Source organism: Cygnus olor, chromosome 3 (assembly GCF_009769625.2).
Source record: "Cygnus olor isolate bCygOlo1 chromosome 3, bCygOlo1.pri.v2, whole genome shotgun sequence".
NCBI classification, from domain to species: Eukaryota; Metazoa; Chordata; class Aves; order Anseriformes; family Anatidae; genus Cygnus; species Cygnus olor.
Genome location: NC_049171.1, coordinates 6385255 through 6405938, shown reverse-complemented (window position 1 = coordinate 6405938; position 20684 = coordinate 6385255). Strand labels below are relative to the sequence as shown.

General features: G+C 42.8%; 1 protein-coding gene across 1 annotated transcript; it reads right to left on the bottom strand.

Moving 5' to 3' along the window:
* Window positions 1–54: 54 nt before the first annotated feature.
* On the bottom strand, window positions 55–18019 carry LOC121068784 (meprin A subunit alpha-like). The gene is made up of 14 exons (XM_040554318.1): window positions 17951–18019; window positions 17841–17865; window positions 17693–17740; window positions 16598–16638; window positions 16409–16487; window positions 15959–16076; window positions 14871–15046; window positions 10956–11177; window positions 10114–10263; window positions 7027–7242; window positions 5655–6113; window positions 4065–4238; window positions 3295–3502; window positions 55–2933 (listed from the first exon to the last, which is right to left on the bottom strand). The coding sequence occupies exons 1-14, from the start codon at window positions 18017–18019 to the stop codon at window positions 2786–2788; spliced, it is 2133 nt and encodes a 710-aa protein (XP_040410252.1). The 3' UTR covers window positions 55–2785.
* Window positions 18020–20684: the final 2665 nt, after the last annotated feature.

The following is a 20684-nucleotide window of genomic DNA, read 5'->3' as shown; positions in this document are numbered from 1 at the left end:
AACTATATACTAGTTATATATAGTTATTAGGTGTGCAGTTATGATAAATTATTTATTTTTTATTGGACCATGAAGTCAATGCTGTGATCTCTGGTGCTGTCGTGGCTCAGTGGTCTGGCCAGCACATTTACTTCTTACACTGCCCCAGGAAACACGTTCAGGAAACAGCTGTGCTTGCCCATCGTGCTGGCCAGCAGCTGGTAGGAAACTGGGTGTGCTGTGGGTGGGCAGAGCCGAAGAGCAGAACAACTAATGGTCCTGGTCTGCCCATCCCACCTCAGTGGCACCTCCAGCAAGATCTACCCAACCATCACAGGTTGTAAACTTACAATGAGAGCTTCCTTGAGGCTTTTGGTTCTCAACACCTAACAGGATTCAATGCTGTTGAAAAGCCATGGTGTTGACAGGCAGATTCACCCCTGGACTATGTAATTCCTTGAGTACTTTCCTGTTAGAAAACCATGGTATGGAATATGACACTCTCTACACAAACTTTAGAATCATTACTTCTAAATTACGCCCTCTCCAAGTTAAATTCAGCTTTTTCTTTGGGATAAGTGCTGCTAATCCCTCCACAGCCTCTTCCTGGATTTTTTATTTTTTCCCTCTGAGGGACAAGGTACAGTGCAAATCGGAGCACGTCAGTTTGTGGCGGACCCACAGAGCCCACGGCCTGTGCCACTATGGCGCTGCTTCTCCTCACACTGCCAACCGCCGACCCCTGAGGCAGGAGGGCGGCGGCGGCCTGTCATGGCGTCCCTAGGCCCTGCATGGTGTGACAGAAAAGCAGTCGAGAAGTGGCGTGGCCTGTGTCTGCCCGTGCTCCCCTTGAGATGTCTCACACGTTTTTGCCCCCATGTCACTTTTTGGTCCCCAAATTCAGACAAGCAGGGTGCCCCCAGCCATCACCATGCATTTCTCCTCACCCTCTTACCCAACAGGGCCAGGGCTGCAGATCTTGTCCTGCCCTGGCTAAGTGAATGAGGCAGGTTCAGATCCACACGTGATGCCACTGCTGATTTAAAAAACACACAGATACACACACACACAAACAAAAATAAAAACCACCACAAGAGATAGGACAAGCTCCTCTGCTTGAGTGTAAATGCCATGACGTCCCTTCATGGGGGGACATCTTAAGCTTGGGGCTGGGAATTGGCAAAGCTACACCTGCTTGCTTCCCTGCTCAGGAGGTCTGAGCCGTGCCTTTCTCTCCTCTTCCTGGTTGACAAGTGGTGGCGAGCAACAATGCTGACAACAGGGGCAGAAGGTATATGAGTTAATTGCAATGCAGGCACACTGGGGAGAGGAACTACCTGAAACAATTGCACTTGGCAGCTTGCTTTTTGTAAAGTTTGTATCCTATGGACTAAGTGCAGCATTTGCACTCGAACTCCAGGAGTTCCAGAAAGCTGCACTTTGTTTTTGACCATGGTGCTTTCACCCATCCCTGTGCTGCTTTCCTGGATCAACTGAGAAGCAGCAGAAACCAAGCATATGAACTGCAAGCCTGCGTTAAAAATGGTTAACTCTGAAATCCCCAGATTGATAATCTTACGTCTTATATATAATAATGCCTTAATTAAATACACAATGATTTGGATGGTTTGTCCTTCCCCACAGAACTGGTGTGAGCATCAGGACAAAGCCAAGTGTAAATACAAGCAGCAACCAGCTCCCTGCTTACAACCTACTGCCACAAGAGTTTATTTTTCTATTAGCTGCCATCCCTTATGATAGGTATCTGATAAATAAAAGGGTGGCTTCATCCTCTGTGATTATTTACCATTTCTATTCTGAACACCTTTTGTTCTGTTTTTTGAGGAAACCTGGGTAATAAAGTTTCAAGTGCAGAAACTGTTAAGAGTCCTGCAAAGCAGAGATCTTGGGACAGACTGGATCACTGGCTTCCTGCCATCTGCAGTAAGGTGTTAACACGTTATCCAGAAATCTCCAGTGTAACAGACCCAGTCTTCATCTTCATACACCCAACCCTTCTCCTTGACTTGTGAGGCAATGATTTCTAGAGGGTTGTGAATTTAGTGGTAACCAAAATAGATCCTGTCCTATGATAACTGCTGCTGTGCTCCAGTTTCATCCAGTGCCTGCATGGGAATTTGATAGATGTTTAAAATAACTTTAAGATTATGACCAAAGAATAGACTTACACTTGAACAATTGAAAACCTTATGTGGCAAGATTTTCTAGAAAGACAACTAGCTTTAATATGAAACTATTTCCCTGGTAGAGCACTAGCCAAAAATGTGTAATAGCAATTTACTATGAATTTTATACAATAGCTACTCAGCTTTTGTAAATCAGCATAGCTTCATGGCAAATGAGTGTTGATGTACTGATTTACCTATGAATTTTTACCCTTTAGATATCTTGGATAGCTTTTAAAGGAACATTTAGAATCTTTATAGATTTGCTTATATGTGACTGTTCCTAGTGTTTAGGGAAGTTCTTCCAATTATTTAAGTTTGAACTGTGGTTAAGAGTAAAGGCATGGACTGTCAGCACTACCAGTCACAACTGAATGAAGAAACAAAGCAAACAAAGAATACACAAGAGATTCAGTGTGTGAATTTTTATTAGACAACAGTTCAACATGATCTTTAACTGCCAAGTCTCATGAAGTAAACAGCTGACAAAATGCTGACAGAGCATTTCAACATCTGTATGCTGGCTGGTCTTCAAGTTGTATTCATCATTTTTCATTGAAAACTGATGTTTGATGAACTATGGAAAAACACCAGACTTAGATTTAGCTCTCTGCAGATCTTTATCTTCTAGCCATCATGGAAATGAGGACGATAGTTAAGACAATGGTTCCAGCAATTCCACCAACTGTCATTCCCAGGATGTTCCCATGGACCTGCATTGACTGACACCTCTCACCTGTAAAGAAGAAGGTTTGTCCTGATGGGCACCTGGGAAAATAAAGCACAGATTTATGTGGATTAGGAGTTTTGCCCTGCCCTGTAGGCCCCCCTTGAGATCTCCATGCTCACTCTTCTGGATTGGCAGTTCCCATTAGATGGGTTCGCATCACAACATCCCCACCTTGTTTGGCGGCTATGGACATCCTCTAAAAGCACCACAGAAGGATATTCCTTTGGGTTTCCCCTCTGGTTGCTAACAGAAACTAGTCTCTGCAATCAAATGTTTTGTTCCCACTGTTCTTTGAAAACAGTGACACAGATCTTTGAGATCTGTAGCTCCGAATACTTAGTAGCTACACCACTTGGTTCAGAGGTAAGTCAGGGCAACCAAGGAGGAGTTCTGTGATACCTGCAGCTTGGTCTCCCTTTCACATTCACACAGACTCCATCATTCTGGCAAGGGTTTGGATCACACGGGTCTTGCGGGTAAGGCAGCCAGTCTTGAACGGGCTCCATATCCTGGAGAGCTCTCTTCTGCCTTTCAAAAGGGAAGCTTTCCATGATGGCAGATTGTTCAGATTGAACGGGGACTTCAGTATTATTGAGGTGAGTTAGATCTTTAAAAAATGGAAAGAGGTGAAAGACATCAGATAACAGTGACTATTATTATACATAACATTCTTCATCCGAGAGGCTAGACTGGAGAGTACTGCTTGTCCATTTGTTCTTTACTGAGCTCCTGCCATACCATGGCAAGTTCTGTATATTTAAAGCACAAGGTAGAAAATAATACTAAAATTATGGCAACTAGTCAGGTAAATCAGTAACAGTCTGTGCTTTGGAAAATTGTGCCAAGTGTGGCTGTTCCGTTTGAAAATAAACAGAACAGGAACAGCCTTTTAGTATGGTTCAAAGCTTAGAAAAGAACATAGTTACTGGTTAGGGTGCTGAGAAATGAACCTTCAGTAAATCCATGCCATTTAGATTCCTCTGAGCTCAAACACTTCAGCCAACATCACCCACTTGAAACTAAAACACAAAAATGCTTTTCAAAGTTGATCCCCATTAGAAGAGAAGATGGCTCAGGGACAGGTGGCGATAGTAATGTGAATGAATGAAAAGGGATAGAAAGGATCAACAATTTGCATTTGCAAGGAGAATCAAGAAAAAGGTCATTACCATGAAATTCTGCAAAAATAATCAGGTCATCATTTTTCAGAAAGCTTCTGCGCCTCATCTGGCTGTGGGAGATGAAGTTGGTCCACCCCCAGTCTACAGTTCTATAGCAATTGCATGAGGCATCAAATTTTCCAGTTATAGATGGTTTCTCCCATATTAAGGTTCCGCTACCATCTGCAAAGAGAATATGAGTAGCAAATAAGAACTGCGAAGTTCTGCAGCCTAGAGCTATGACAACTTTTTTTTTTTTCTGCATTACAATGTTAAACAGGACTTATGCTGCAAAATCAAGTTCAGGGCTCAGATACTCAAACAAATCACAGGGGACTGACAAATGATGCCAGCAGATGCTTAGAAATAGTCTGTGTGAGGTCTCTAAATCTATGTGAGGGCATTTAAATTCACAACTCCCCTTTAATTGAGGATTGACCAAACACAAATTACCTCCTTGCTCTCACCAGCTAAGAGCTCCCTCCTGCATAAGGACACCCCCTCATCACCTTTTAAGTACCTATGGTTTAGAGCCTGTCAGATTTTGTTCATTGCTGTGGTTCTGTTAAACATATTCATACCCAACATTTAAAACCTCCTGCTGAAAAAACATGTACCAAATTTCCACTGAAAAACGTGAAGAGGGATGGAGACTAATCTCTGGTGTTTCATATTGTAGCAAATTCAATATTGTCCCGTTCTTATTTCTTTGAATGATCATATGCATGAGGTGTCCCAGGGCTAGACACGGAACTATGATGCAACAAGCTATATAAACCTGGAGCTAAAAAGTAGCCCATGTCTGACAGAGTCTTCAGTCTGCATCAAGCCAAGAAAAATTGGTTTCAGATGCTGCAGACTGATCTCACAGGTGTTGTCAGGTATTTTGTTCCTTAAATACAGCTACAGTGTGGACCTTGTGTATTCAGACTTGTATGTTCAAGTTAATCAAGCCCCAAAAATGTAGTTGTAGCTTAAATTATTGTTGGATGCAATGGAATAAAGCCCTCTACTGGCATTACGTTGTCCTGTGGCGACAAATCACAAGTAGAATGGGAATTGCCAGCTCCTTGGCACAGGAAAACTCTCTACAAGTCTGTTATAAGGGGTAATGGTTTTAAACTAAAAAAAGGTGGATTTTGATTAAATACTAGGAAGAATTCTTTACAATGAAGATGATGAGGCACTGAAGCAGGCTGCCCAGAGAAGCTGTGGATGCCCCGTCCCTGGCAGTGCCCAAGGCCAGGCTGGATGGGATTTGGGCAGCCTGGGCTGGTGGGAAGTGTCCCTGCCCATGGCAGGGGTTGGGACAGGATGGGCTTCAAGGTCCCTTCCAACTCAAATGGTTCTATGATTCTATGATTTTAGTTAGAGTCAAACTCTGATATCCCAGTGATTGTTCATAGCAACAACAACCGTCTATGCATCATTTTTTACGTCAGATGATCTTTTGCAGATAGGAACTCTGAGTCATAAACAGGAAAATGCCCCAAACTGGAAAATGAAGCCAAAGTTGCCCAACTCTGACTCCTGCACTGTCCTGTGACTCAGATTCTTTAGCTTTCATTTCCACTATTCCTCCAGGCAAATAACACTTACCTGACATAACCTGGTCTTTATTTGTGGTGAAACTTCTGCTTGCAGACATCCTTTTCAAGATGTCAGGGTCCTGGTCCAGCACTGTGAGCATGGCTTGGCGGTTCAGAGCTGGCCACTCTAGAACGGCATCATTCTCTCCACTGCACAAATGAAAGGCAATGCGAGAGTAGCCACTGGTTCTGGATTGGGGATACAAACTTATGCCATAAGCATAACCCTCAGGGCTGTAAAAGCGGGGGCTTTGAATAACATCATTTGGTGCGTTTTCAAGGATTTGACTGAAATTCCGAATGACCCACACAGCTGTGGGACAGGGGGTCTCTGTCAGTGTGACATCGTCGATAATGATCCCACCAGATGAAGAGCTGGGGTTGCCCTTTAGTCCTTGGAAGAGGTATCGGAACTTCTTCTGAGCATTGAGGGTTACGTGGGCAATTTTCCAGTTATGGTCATTATCCGCTTTTGTGAAAGGAAAGCAAAACATTGACATCAGCATGATTAGTGATATTAGCTGATATTCTGAAGCAGCTTATTCCTAGTTAGCTATTCCAGCTGCATTTTTAGACAACTGGACCTCTCACAGAGCCATGAAGGATGGAAGTCTTAAGTGGGTATTATGATTATATTATGCTTACATCGCATTATCATCAAATTGCTTTGGACACGTATTAGGAACTCTTCAAACATTAGTGAATGACAGTCTTTAGTATAATGAACAGCATGCTAAATACCGAGACATAAGAAGTGGATGGGTGTCAGTGAACCAACATGTTAAAATTAACTCTTATGGGTCACTTTTTCATGGACTTGTCCTTCCCTGCAAAATGCAGTAGCCTGATAAAGGCGGCTGATCACAGGTCTTGGGTTCTGACAGCGTAAATGCTTAGTGATGCATTGGCTGAGTTTGTTCTATTTCGCAAAATCACCCAAAGTGGGAACTCGTTCACATTTCCAAAGTTACACATATTTTTCTATTTACAGACGTATAAAAATTCGGGCTGGGGTTTCTTATATCTAAAGATGAGCACAGGTATTCCTAATGTCTAAAGATGAGCAGCTCACTGTCAGATCTTACTGTAGCCAATGGAGATCTAGCCAATGATCTCCAGCAGTTTGGGGTCCTTCCCATTCACTGAGCTTAACATAACATTGTTAGATTAGGAACATCGTGACTTCTGCTGTGGAACACTTAAATTACATAATCACAACCCATGGTTTCACTGCTAAATGTGAATAATAAATATTGCATAATACCAAAATCCTTATCTGGACTGCAGCATACTCTCCTGGTAGCTTAGGAAAAATGTTTTGATTTCTAAGCCAACTTTTCTTTCCCAAAAGTTCTGTATATTCCTCATATTTCTAGAATTACCCTGAAAGGTTTCAATTTTCCTCATCTTGCGAACATTTCCAGTCCCATCATCTTCCTTAAGCCAGATGATCAGCTTGTCAGAAGGGCTTCCTGTGATCTTATAGAAGAACTGGAGGCACTGCTGAGTTCTCTTGGGATAAAGGATTCGAGACTCTAGGACTGCCGCCTCCTCTGCATTTCCAGAGCTGGTGTCGAAGTACATGAAGTAGCCAGCATCTGTGAAAAGAGTGTAGAGTGTCATCATCTCTTTCCACCTTTCCTGCTAGCCGCATGGTATATATTTATCATTTCAACTCCACTCTTTCAGTAGGCATAAGTGTAGTAGCTAACATAAATAGTAGAGGACACAATGCATAATAACCATTCACGACAGTGTATAGAGGAAACAGTGCATAATAACCATGTAGACTGGGGTACAAAGTAGTTTAGGACTAGTAGGGCTAGTAGTTTAGCATATATATGGAACTCATTGCCAGCAGCTACTGCCAGTTTTGCATTAGTTGGCCTAGCTGGAAGTTGGATGCCTCAGGAATGTCAGAGATGAGACAGAAGATTCAGTGCTGACAGCAAGTAACTAGCAGACATCTTTTACTTGATTTATATCAAAGATAATCCAAAGACGAGATCTTGGAGATCATATACTTTATTACCTTACAAAGAGTAAAATAATTTCTTATCAGTGACAAAGATAACAAAAAAGGTTTGGGCACTGAACTAGCACTTTCTTGACCTTGAGCAGAGATAAGGCCTATAAGTAACTTGTCCAAAGACATTTGAAAACTCAGCTTCTCAGATTGGGCAAATTGGACAAAAAAGAATTTCTGTCCCTCTGGTTAAATTTCCTAGCAAGTTTCTCTAAAGATATCTTTAGATTTGAAGTATCTACTTTTCTCCTTATGTGTACCAGGAATTAAGCATCTGCACGCACGTCTTGGTATCACATGAACTTGTCACATCTTATCTGTATTGCATTGCTCTTCAGTTACCCATTACAATCTGCGATTAGATTAACAAGTGAAATTCTTTCAGCTGCTATGGGAAAGCCTCCTCTGCTGGGGGCAGGTTCCTTGGACTCTTGTGGTTTTAGCTAACAGTTGGGGTATCATTGGTCAAACCTTGCAGCTGCATAAACACAGTACGGCCACCTCCATGGTCAGTGGAGCTACTAGAGCTGTTCTGTCTATTGCATTTGCTCTAACCATGTCAAGGCAACATTTTCCTTTACCGTTAGGACATGGTAACAGTGTTTTGAAATCATACCCACAGAAACTTTGCCAAAGGTACTGAATTGCTTTATGCACACATATGACAATTTGCTGTAAGTTAAATTTATGTTAAATTGAAGTACGATCGCTGCTGCTCCAAGTGGGAAACAGGACTGTGAGCCTTATTCAGATGCCTGACTTTGTTGTTGAGCTTATTGTGGTATCAAAGCCCCAGATGATCCAGACTCTACCTCCTTCTTGATAAGAAAGTGAAATAAAAGCAACAGAAAGTATCTATGGCAGTTAGGATATGGCCTCGGCAGACTTCAGCAACAGGATACATGGATCAAATCCAGAGCCAGGCTGCCAGTTCCTCCCTACGTTTTAGGCTGTAGTTTCCCTCCTTCGGTTTAGCCAGTAATAAGTCAATGCAAGAAGTTAAACTGTTTGGGCAAAATACAATCCATCTGTGTTAGGAAAACAAAATTAGGTCCCACTCGAGATGGCTGCAGAAGCAATTCTCCAAAAGCGTCTAAATTCCTGATGGAGTCAAACAGCCTTTGAAGGCCTCTGAAAGGAGAGGCACTCCCTACTCAAGCAGCTCATTTTGGCACTCTGGAGATCCTTAGAGACACCTAACACTCTCCATTAACTCGTCAGGAAACATCAGTACTTATTTTGCACAAAGTCACAAGATGCTAAAGCATAAGTGCAAGTTAAGTGCTTACTTTGGAAACACTGGTTTTACCCAACAATAACGCAGCTAAATTCTTCTTTTTCAATTACACAATGGGGAAAAAAATTAAAGGAGAGAAAGAATGAAAAAAGACAGATGAGGGTTAGAAGCATGTACTTATAGTCACTGTCTGATGGTTTTCTTGAGTTATATTGCATTCTCAGACCTGACTGACAACCACCAGCATTACAAGTGGTTAAGGATCTGTTCTCTTCAGTGGCAAGGTCACTTCAGGGGAACAGTCTCCTCCTGTTTACAGCAAGTCAAGCTTTGCCTTTTTTGAAGAGTAAAAAAGCACAAGTGAATGTGCTTTAGGCCAGGATTCCTTCACCCTGAACTTAGGCAAAATTTACCAAAGTCACTTTTTTTTTTTTTTTAAGTCTGTTGTAGTTTTCCATGTCTAAATAATAACAAATCAGTCCCTTGCTTTTCAGAACTGCCTGTTGGGACTTAATCTTTATTCTCATTTGTAAGCTAGCAACCTGTAACCCTCACTGGGGCTCACTCCACTCTGCTTGGGATTTTTTCCTGTGAAAAATGGCAAAAATAGCATGTTAAAAACAAAATTATCCCTAGACTCCTATCATAAAAAAGCTTTGTAACTTTCTTCCTTCTTCAGAACCAGCATTCCTCAAGCTTAACTTATCATTCACTTTCCAAACATGTTTATGAGTAGCTTATGAGTGCTATTCCATTCTTATCTTGGAGCAACATAACTCTTACTCAGACTTTGGAAGCTGCAGTAAATCCTTTTCCAGGTTATATCAAAAATCCTCCAGTTAGGATTGTTCTTTGTCCCCTTTTATACTGCTGGTGTGGAGAACACTCCACTATGCTTTAACAGCTTAACGGGAGCGCTAGTGCAACCTAGCTCAGACCCCCAGTGCCAAGACAAGTGCAAAGAAAGAGGGTGCTTTGCTTAGCATGAAATATAAAAAGTAGGACATTTTCTGTGTAGTCTACAAATATGATCATGTAATAATATGTGTTCAGAGTAGCCAGTGCTGAGTTTTCTTAAGGGTTGACCACAATGAAGAGAAGTTGTTAAAGATGCTGTATTTAAAGCACATAGCCCAGCACAGACATGCACAAGAGACCATTGCTACAGCTAAGCGCTCGTCCATAGGAAAGTGTTTGTTACTTTACCTCTACAGCGCCCAGAAAGTGTGTGGTCTTCCTGCCCTGAAGCACTGCTCTGTTGATGGACCCAGTCTAGGTCATCTCTGGTGCCCTGAATCATGCCACAGATATTTTCAAGCTCAAACGAACACTGATCCAAAAGAGTGTGAGTTGAAGCTGAAAAAAAAAAAATGCACACATGGTTATCTCCAAAGTATTATATCATTTAAAACAAAAATGGAGTATTTCTGCTCTAATTTTAGTGTTTGTTTTGGTTTATTTATACTAGAATAGACATCAAGTAGTGAAGGCCTAAACCCCAGCAATCACAATCTGCTTGATGAGAATCCACTTGAAGCAAAGTCCAGCCAGCCACCTTAGGCAGGTTCAGCTGAGTTTGCCTGCACGTGGATGCTTCTAATGGCAGATCCACAGGGACAATAACTTGTTGCTAACAGTCACACCTTGTGATAACATCTTCAACCAGATCAGCAACCAGCTGATGGAGTGTCAGACTCTAGAATCAGCCAATCCCAGGTGCAAAATAATCTAATTAAGACTGAACATCAGTAAAAGAGGACAAAGTACAGTTGCCTTCACCTCATAGCAGAGGCATAACGAAACTGCTCACATACCAGCAAATAACCACATCTGAGCCTCTAGGAGCAACATGGAAGAAAAGATGTGAATGGCCTGACGTTTGTTGAGTAACTGGACTTTATGAAAGTGGGCAGTTAGCAGAGCCAAAGAGAGGGACGAGGAGGGAGTAAACAGTTTGGGTCTCTGCACCACAGGCCCTCTTCAGTACTGCTTCAAGAGCATCTGAGAAGTATAAACAAATAATTTTTCACGGTTAAATTATGACTTACTGCAGTTATACATGCGATTAAGTCTTTCCAGGTCGATGGCACTGAAATCTAGACGTTGTCCAATTATGTCATTAAATGCTGGTATCTTCGCTGTGATTGTGGGGATACTGTCATTTTTGTTAAAGGAAAATGGTGCATAGTGCATCACTGATTCGTAGTCATAGGGGGTGTTCAGGTCAGTGATGAAGCTGTCATCGTACTTCAGAAAGTTGTGTTCTTTGTCTGGTAAAAGAACAGAAAAGATTTTCAACTCACAGATCAATTGGAAAGGAAATGGTTTTAGCATGGCCCCTTGAATGCAGTTTTATGAGGCAGAATTGATCTACCTGATAGCAATTACTTTAGGATAAAATACTCAAATGTAGCAAGACTGGTTTATGAAGTAATTTTGACAACAAAGCATTGTCTTTAGATTGCGGTTTTGCACCCTCATATGACTTCAGTAGCTTCAAAGACAAATATCAATGAGCTGTAAAGAATGATATAAAGGAGATCAGATTAGATGGTCTAATGGTAAGCATCCTGAAGAACTAAGGATTAATGTACTTCATTCCAGAGCCTGTGAATATTGATGCAAAAGTTTCCCAGAATATTAGATCACATAAGAACAAGGAGGAGTCCTGGAGATTTTCACTTCCTAAGGAGCCAGGTATGGAAGTCCTGGATTGCCCCCAGACTCTGGTCTCCTTTGTAGCAAAGGGCACATTAGGAATCTGTGAAAAAAATAGTTTGTTTTACCCTAGATTGATTATATTGCTCTGGTATTATATTGCTCTGGAAACATGTGTCTCAAAGTCTCTTGGTGAAATCATTTGTTCTTAGAGAAAGTTTTTCATTATGAAGGTGTCTGATGGGACAGGAAGAGGGAGCCATTTCACATACTTTGGCACGGAAGTAAATCAAGAGAGATTCCCAGCATTTCCAATCACAAATAATGTTTTCAAAATATCTGGCATTCTCCCTCTAAGAAGAAACAGCACATGACTGCACTCAGTGGATAATTACAGCTTCTCTGTGTAACGGCTGCCCTTCCCTGCAGCTGCTTTCTGGGCACAAAGGTCTTCAGTCCAAGGCTTGAGATTGTATAAGGGCTTGAGTTTATTTTCTTGCATGTATCTGAACTGCACCTTTAATCAAAAATAGTGAGAATCTTGATAATTGCATGTTATCGCTTTTTATAGCTGGAGACAAAACCTTGGCAGTACACAGGCATGTGTAATAATGTTTTTCAGATCATTACCAGGCAAAGGGTAACTTCTATTTGTTTTTAGAAGATATAAACTATACAGTGAGGAGGCAATCTCATTTCTTAGGCTCTCCTGTGTGTTTTCTCTGAAATCTTATAGGTTTCTTAGCTTTTCTATCAATAGCAACCTGAACAGGGGATCTCTTCTCTAGCCAACAGCTATCTGCATTGAAGTTTGTGAAAATGCATTATGGCCAAAACTGTTACCATGCTATTAAATTTGGGTTTACAGATCACTAATGCAGGAATAGATGGACACACACATATACACGGCACAATCATATCAGCCTTATTTCCCTTTAGAGAAGCAGATAGTACTGCAAGTTGAGGTGAACTAAACCAAAACCCCAGACTGAAGGGCATTGCACAAATCAGGACTTGATAGATTTTTTTTTACGTCGTAGAATTTTATGCCTTCCTCTGTAACGTGGTAAATCCTGTCTGTGCTGACCCCAACAACACAGAGGAATTCATACGAACTCATACTGATGCAGCCACCTACAAGCGGTCAGATGGAGTATGGCCCAAAATGTATATTTTGGCAAAAAATGCCTGTTTGACTTTTAGGGCAGTCCCTGTCCAAGGTGGAAGGTATATGTGATGGTCCTAGTTACAAGCTAGCATAGTGTTCATGTTTCTGACATATAACATGGCTAAATCCAACACAGGGTCAGCAAATTAACCTTTCTATTCTGTCTCTAATCCTTTAGTTCTTTCAAATGGCTTCAGTAGAAGTTTTCTACTTAAGAAATTTGCCTAACTGGAAAATTAAAGCTTCGAGTATGGATAGAAACGTACACAATATATAGGAACTGACTGTAATGTTATCAGCCCAGCTCCAGAGCTCCATTCAGAATAAAAAAACATAATCTGTATTGTTTTTCTGTTGTTCCACATTTGTGGCCACTTAATACACCACAGATAATCTCTCTATTCATCTTCGTAGCCTTCCTCTGGACTCACTCCAGCAGCTCCATATCCCTCTTGTACTGGGGAGCCCAGAACTGGACACAATACTCCAGGTGTGGCCTCACGAGGGCTGAGTAGAGGGGGCAGGATCACCTCCCTCGACCTGCTGGCAACACTCCTCGGCATGAATCCCAGGATCCCATTGGCCTTCTTGGCCACAAGGGCACACTGCTGGCTCATGTTCAGCCTGCTGTCCACCAGGACCCCCAGGTCCCTCTCTGCAGAGCTGCTCTCCAGCAGGCCAGCCCCCAGCCTGTGCTGTTGCTTGGGGTTATTTCTCCCTAGGTGCAGGACCCTGCACTTGCCCTTGTTGAACTTCACGAGGTCAGCCCATCCCTCCAGCCTGTCGAGGTCCCTCTGAATGGCAGCACAGCCCTCTGGGGTATCAGCCACTCCTCCGAGCTTTGTGTTGTCAGCAAACTTGCTGAGGGTGCACTCCATAAAAGTCAGAATCTAGATACTATTACTATCATCATCAACTCCATCACCTTGACTCGAACTGAGACCTAATTACTAATAAGGTGATTTGTTTTCAGGGCTGGTGATAGCAATAAAAATCATGGTCTGCAAGATCAACAGACACATTTCATCTCCTGCTCAGCCACTGCAAGAGACAACACGTAGAGGGCAGAGACAAGTAGGAATGCACATGGCCATTCAGCTGGGAGCAATTCAAAATATCAGACGCTGCACTTAGAGGTCAGTAGAGACTGCTTGTACCAGCAGTTTTTATCTATCCAAAAGATAACATGATGTTCCCTGAATCCTGTTACTTTCTGAAAAGTCTTTTGCATGTATTTTTGACTTATATGCAAAGATGTTGAGTGTATTACCCTGGAGACTGAAGCGATCTGGCTTCCACATAGAGCATGAGCGATGGCAGGGCAACTTTGCTGCACTGGCATCTCAAAGCATCACCACTGGGAACAAGAGGAGAGCTTATACTTGGTGTCTTTGCTAGCATGCCTTTTGGAACTTGCTATAGACTTCCACTCACTCTTTTTCAGAAAAATAGGTGATCATAAAGTAGTACAGAACCAGCCCTCACAGAAGACAGAAGCAGAGACTGCCTAGGGGGACTGTGGAGTGTTTGCTGAAACTCAGAAACCCACTGAATCTGATGGAGTTAAACCTGAAAGCAAGTACCTGCAAGAGACACTGGACAGTGGAGAGCAAGGTAGAGCCCTATTTTATGTGTCCTATCTGACCTGATCACTTTGAGGCTTCTTTATGTACAAAGTAGATCTTTCCAGTCCCTGGAAAATCTGAATCTCCGAGTATAAAACCTTTTCAGATTTTGGAGAACCCTTCATTAGAGAGCCACCTCAAAACTCGGAACATGTTGGGGTCCCAAGACACCCTCCCAGTAAACTTACAATTTGCAATTATGTGGCAAGAGAAAATAGATTCTTAGGGAGGGGAAGTGATGTGCTCAAAATCAGGGAGCAGACCAGTTGTGGAGCCAAGGGGTAATAGGTTTCTGATTTCCAAGCAGATTCTCTCTCCTACAGCCTTAGATAGTCTCTGGTCTTTCACCAGGGAAGCTGTATCAAAATCTAGGTAGAGACTGATTTACAGGGGCCTCCAGGGTGACCCAGTGTCTCTAAGTCATACCTTTAAGCAAGGTTTAAAATCTGTCAGGGGAATATAGATACTGGTAAGTCTGCACTTCAGAAAAACTAACTAAGTTCAAAACCAACCTGCAATAATTTCATCCCACCAGATTGTCACGTAGTCATCTCGGTCCATCCTTGACTGCTCGTGGTAAAATCCCAAAGCGTGCAGGATCTCATGTTCTACAATTGCTTTGTAGTCACACCCTGCCCCAATAGAGAGGTTCTGTCCAGTCTGCAGGTCCCCCACCATGGACCAACACCTAAGAGAGAGATCTTACTGTCAGACAGAGTTTATTTCTTTGCATTTAAGTCCTCAGTCTGCTCACTTTAAATACAAACTATACTATAGTGCTATAAAAACTTTCTTTAAGTACTGACCAAGTATCTAAATATCTATAGGTACTCTACCCTGAAGGCAAACTAAGCTCTAAAAACCATACTCAGTGGGTACTGAAAACAAAGAGCTTGAGCCTGTTGTGTCTTCAATAGCTGCTGCTGAGGAGTTTCTGGTACCAGGCTCTTCAGCAACAACTTGTCAAAAATCATGGTTTACATTTTTTTAGGACATATATCTGAATCTTAAGGTAGAGCAGAGGGCAGAAATATCAGTGTCTACATGCTTTATGAAGTTCTGGGAGAACATGAAATATTCACAGCTGCTATAATGAGATTTTTGTCCTTTTCTAGATGCTCTTTAAAAGTACGTTTAGGTATGGGAAATAATAGCAATAGCACAATAAACTGTCTTTCCACACTTTTTTTTTTTTTTAACCTTTCTTTCAAATTTTTCAAAACCTAAATTCTGGCTATTCACATTCTCGGTAAATTAAGAGGCTGTACATTGGGGTCACTTCATCCATCATGGAAATATAAAACAACCCTAGGTTGGAAAGTGGGAGCAGTTGAAGAAAGCCCAGCAATAATGAGAATCGAAGAGTAGCCATCCAAACATTAAACGTCCATTTCAAGTTCCTCATACGAATGTCCTCTGCAGTCAGCAGAGGGAGGCAGCTGCTTCCAAGATGAATCTAAGGTAGGTTGCTTTTGTAGTGGCCTCTTTTTCTCTACTGACAACAAACTTAGACTAAACTTTCAGACTGCTGAAGTCAGATTAAATGAATTTCCAGCTGATTCTACACAGCAGAACTACACAGAAATTGCTATAACCTTACCCGCTTTCTTTCCTAAAGAATATGTAGGTTCTCTCTCCTTCATATGGCTTGAAATCAATGCAAGACTTAAGACGGAACATCTCAAATGCCTGGAGAATAACTCCTTTGGCATTCAGATCTGGAAAACAGATGTCAACAACAAAGCACCTCTAAGATACTGCAGATCATTCACCCCGGAGAGGTAATACACACAGATTTGTGCATGGGACCAAAAAGAAAAATGATTAAAAAGAAAAGTGATTGAATTTGATTAAATTATGTTTTGTTATGATAGCTGTAGGTGAAAAAAAAAATGGTTTTGATGTAAAGGAACAATCTGGTTATTAGTGAATTTTAATGTGACAGAACCAGGTTTGAAAAAAAAAAAAAAAGGAAAATTTTTATCATGGTGACTCCAGCGCAAACAAGGATTGGAGTTGAATTAAAATTTGAATAAAATATCTGCATTACCTAGGTTATCACCCAGAATATAGGGAATGGGGAACTTCCATCTGTAGCTCTCATTTCTTAGGGCATTTCGCTGATTTTTCTGAAAAGGGAATTAACAACTGGTGATGCAGCTGCTGTGGAGAGATGGGCTGATTTGTCCCAAAAATACAGTTAGGGCAAATGCTAGCTATAAAGTTTTTAATTACTTACAGGGAGCAAGATATCACCCTGAAAGAGGTCCAGTCCAGCAGCTGAAAAGAAATTTAAAGAAAGGTAATGTAAATGTGATACAAAATACATCAAATAAATATTTTAACTCAAAAGCCATAGCGAGACTACTCGTACAAAGTTATGTCCTCAGACACTTACAGAAAATAAAGAAGGTCTAGCCTTAGCTTCTACTCAATATTCACTACCCAGAAATATCTGCATTTTTGATGGCAGAAATCTGGTGACATTGATTATCCGTGTCTAGTTTTATAACCTCTTGCTTGCTGCTAGGCAGTGGCAACAGTCACACAATGAGACAATTCTCTAAATAATATAGTAATATTGAGGAATGCATCAGGAAAAACATTGTACAGTGCACCATCGAAGAAGGATATATGGAAATTTGCACTACAGGACATTAAAAAAATAGAGGAAGATTGTACAACGTGTTGGGTCTTTTCCTTTTGATTTCCTTGCCTCTTATATAGATGCTCAAGAAATTATCAAAGCTATTGTCTAGTTTGTAGATCTTTACAAAAAACATATATAGATGGGGGGGACTCCGGAACCTTTCAATTCATAAAATGTGTTACTTTCTTAACACCAGGGGTCTGTCCAAACTTCAGAAGTAAAAGGCGTCTACATTGTTTGCTTATATAGAGCTGCGGTCTGTCTAAACCATAATTTCACCCACGAGAGACCTGAAACTTCAGCATTTGCTCACAATATAGAACAGAACAGAACAGAACAGAACAGAACAGAACAGAACAGAACAGGAGTAGTTCAGTTGGAAGGGACTTTCAAAGGTCATCAAGTCCAACTACCTGACCACCTCACAGGTAACCAAAATTTAAAGTCTGTTATTAAGGGCATTTTCCAAATGCCTGTTGAACACTAGCAGCCACGGGGCACCAACCACCTCTCTAGGAAGCCTGTTCCAGTCTTCGACCACCCTCACAATAAAGAATTTTTTCCTAATACCTAGTCTGACCCTCCCCTGGAGCAGCTTGGTGCCATTCCCATCCACACCATTGGTAACCAAGGAGAAGGTACTGGTAGGTTCAGGACTGCAGGAGAATTTAGACATGAACTTACCTAAGTTTATGTCTGGAATGTCTTTGATTATCTCACCAGCATCAGCATCTTCAGCTGCAAGACAGACAAAACACGTGTTCAGATGTGGTGGTACACAGCAGGCAAAAGAAAATGCTTCAAAACTCAAAACAACTCACAGAGCACTTACCAGCTTCACCAGAGAGATGCCCGACCTGAAAGAGAATAAAATACAGCCAGTATAAGGTATGGGATGTCTCTGGACTGACAGGAGCCTGTAGAAATCAAGTTTCTACTTACAGAGACTGGAGTACCATATGCGTAAGATAATAGAAGTGCTAGGCAGAGCACAAAGCTGCTGGAGCCCATTTTTGCAATGGAAATAGAAGCTGGTCCCCCTCATCTCTTGCAATATATAAGGCATGCTGCTGAGCTTCCCACAGAACATCAGCCAACCAGCATTGAACTTCCCACCTTTGTAACGTTATAAAAGCAAGATTTCCCTCCGAATGGCATGTGATGACATTGTGGCTATCATTTACCCAAGTCCACTTGGGAGGACTGTTAGAGAGGAATGTGATAACTTCTTGTGTTAAGTGCAGGTGGTGAAAGCCTCACACAGACTTTGTATGAGAAGACCTCGATCTGGCCCAAGTCCCTGACTCCTTCCACTGTGTTTTGTTGTCTGTCAGCATTACGATCTCAGCAGCACTGGAATCAAAGCCATGTGCTTAAGGAGAATTATTGAGTTTATTGCACTCTGGTGATATTAGAATAAATTAATAATTAACATGACATTGTAAAGATTAGAGACAGAAGATATATCATTATGTACACCCTGACAGCATTTTCCCATGGCTGATCCAATCCCAGGACTGATGGCCCAGCGCAAAACATGCTAACCCTGCCCTCCAGAGCTTCAAATCACATTTGAGACTAAAAACTAAATATCAGAGCGTGGATTTCTAAACTAGAAACTGCATGTACAAGGTCAAGATTTCAAATGCAACACCTTCACATAAATCAGTAGATTCCTGGTACTCAAGCTTGATGCTCCTTTCTTTTCTAGGGTGTTTCGGAGAGGGAAAACTTTTGTCTCACATTTTGCTGTATTCCTGAGGGGACACAGGTCAGGGAGGACTTACGGGCTAACTGAGAAAGGCTCCAGAAAGTTGCAGACCTCACATAGGCGCTGCATTATTATTTCCCCTTTGTATTGGGTTTACATGGCAAGGTTTTGGTAGCAGGGGGGGTGCAGCAGTGGCCTCTGTGGGAAGAATCCAGAAGCTGCCCCACGTTAGATAAGGGACAGTTTCAGATGGATCCAAAGCGACCCGCTGCTGGCCAGAGCCGAGCCAGGGAGCGATGTTGTTTGAGCCTCTGTGAGCGCAGATTTAAGAAAGGGAAAAACAAAACTGCTGCACCACAGCAGCTGTGAGAGTGAGGAGTGAGAAGCAGCCCTGCAGCCCCCAGGTCAGTGCAGAAGGAGGACAGGAGGTGCTCCAGGCACGCAGCACAAGTTCCCCTGTGGCCTGTGCAGAGGCCCCTGGTGGAGCAGGCTGTCCCCCTGCAGCCCATGGGTCCCACATGGAGCAGATCTCCACGCTGCGGCCCATGGAGAGCCCCCGCAGGAGCAGGCCCCGGGCCAGAGCTGCAGCCCATGGAGAGGAGCCCAGGGGGTCTGGGGGGAGCTGCCGCCCATGGGGGACCCATGCTGGAGCAGTTTGCTCCTGGGGGATGGACCCCGCGGTACGGAGCCGTGTGGGAGCAGTGCTTGAAGAGCTGCTGCCTGTGGGCAGCCCCCGCAGGATCAGCTCGGGAAGGACGGCATCCCGTGGGAGGGACCCCACAGGGAGCAGGGGCAGAGAGGGACCCTGAAGGAGCGGCGGAGACAAAGCATCAGGGACTGACTGCAGCCCCCATTCCCTGTTCTCCTGCGCTGCTCAGGGGGAGGAGGTGGAAAAGGGTGGATAGGAAGAAGGTGTTTTTGGTTTGTTTTTTGTTGTTGTTTCTCACTGCTCTAGCTTGTTAGTAATAGGTCATAAATTTCATTAATCTCCCTGTGCTGAGTCTGTTTTGCCTGTGTCGGTAATTGGTGAGTAATCTCCCTGTGCTTATCTCAAACCTTGAGCCCTTTCCATTGTATTTTCTCCCCTTTCCCTTTGAGGAAGGGGAGCAAGAGAGCAGTTGTGGTGGAGCTCAGCTGCCCAGCTTCTGTGGGCAACCTGTTCCAGTGCCTCACCACCCTCACGGTAAAGAATTTCTTTTATATATCTAATCTAAACCTACCTTCTTTCTGTTTAAAGCCATTCCCCCTTGTCCTATCACTGCACCCCCTGACAGAGTCCCTCCCCAGCTTTCCTGCAGCCCCCTTTAGGCACTGGAAGGCCACTGTAAGATATCCCCAAAGCCTTCTCTTCCCCAGGCTGAACAACCCCAACTCCCTCAGCCTGTCTTCACAAGGGAGGTGCTCCAGCCTCTGATCATCCTTGTGGCCTTCCTCTGGACCCGCTCCAACAGGTCTATGTCCTTCTCGTGCTGGGGGCCCCAAAGCTCAGTGCAGGGCTCCAGGTGGGATCTCACGAGAGCAGAGCAGAGAGAATCTGCTCCCTCGCCCTGCTGGCCACGCTGCTTTTGGTTCAGCCCAGGGTATGGCTGACCTTTCACCTACGGTACATGGCTCTTCTTCAATACTTGCTTTTACGAACTCTTATTTGAAAGAACTCTGATACCTAAGCAAAACAGGGCACGTGGCTAGTAAATGAGAAGCATGTCCCAAGATACATCATGTAAATACTTTTCACAGACAAGCAAAGAGAGTCAGAAGAGAGCACAATGGCTGTGATTTGTAGATATGCGGCAAGGCATAAGAAAAGAACAAAAACCTGAAGCAAAATCAAAGTAGTCTGAAGAACAATCAGATTTGAGTCTCCTTAACTTCAACTCCATCCAAGAAACTAAGGAGTATGTCTAAAGATAAGCCATTCTACAGGCATGTTCTTCAGTTTGTAGAGGACGATGGTTATGCAGACAT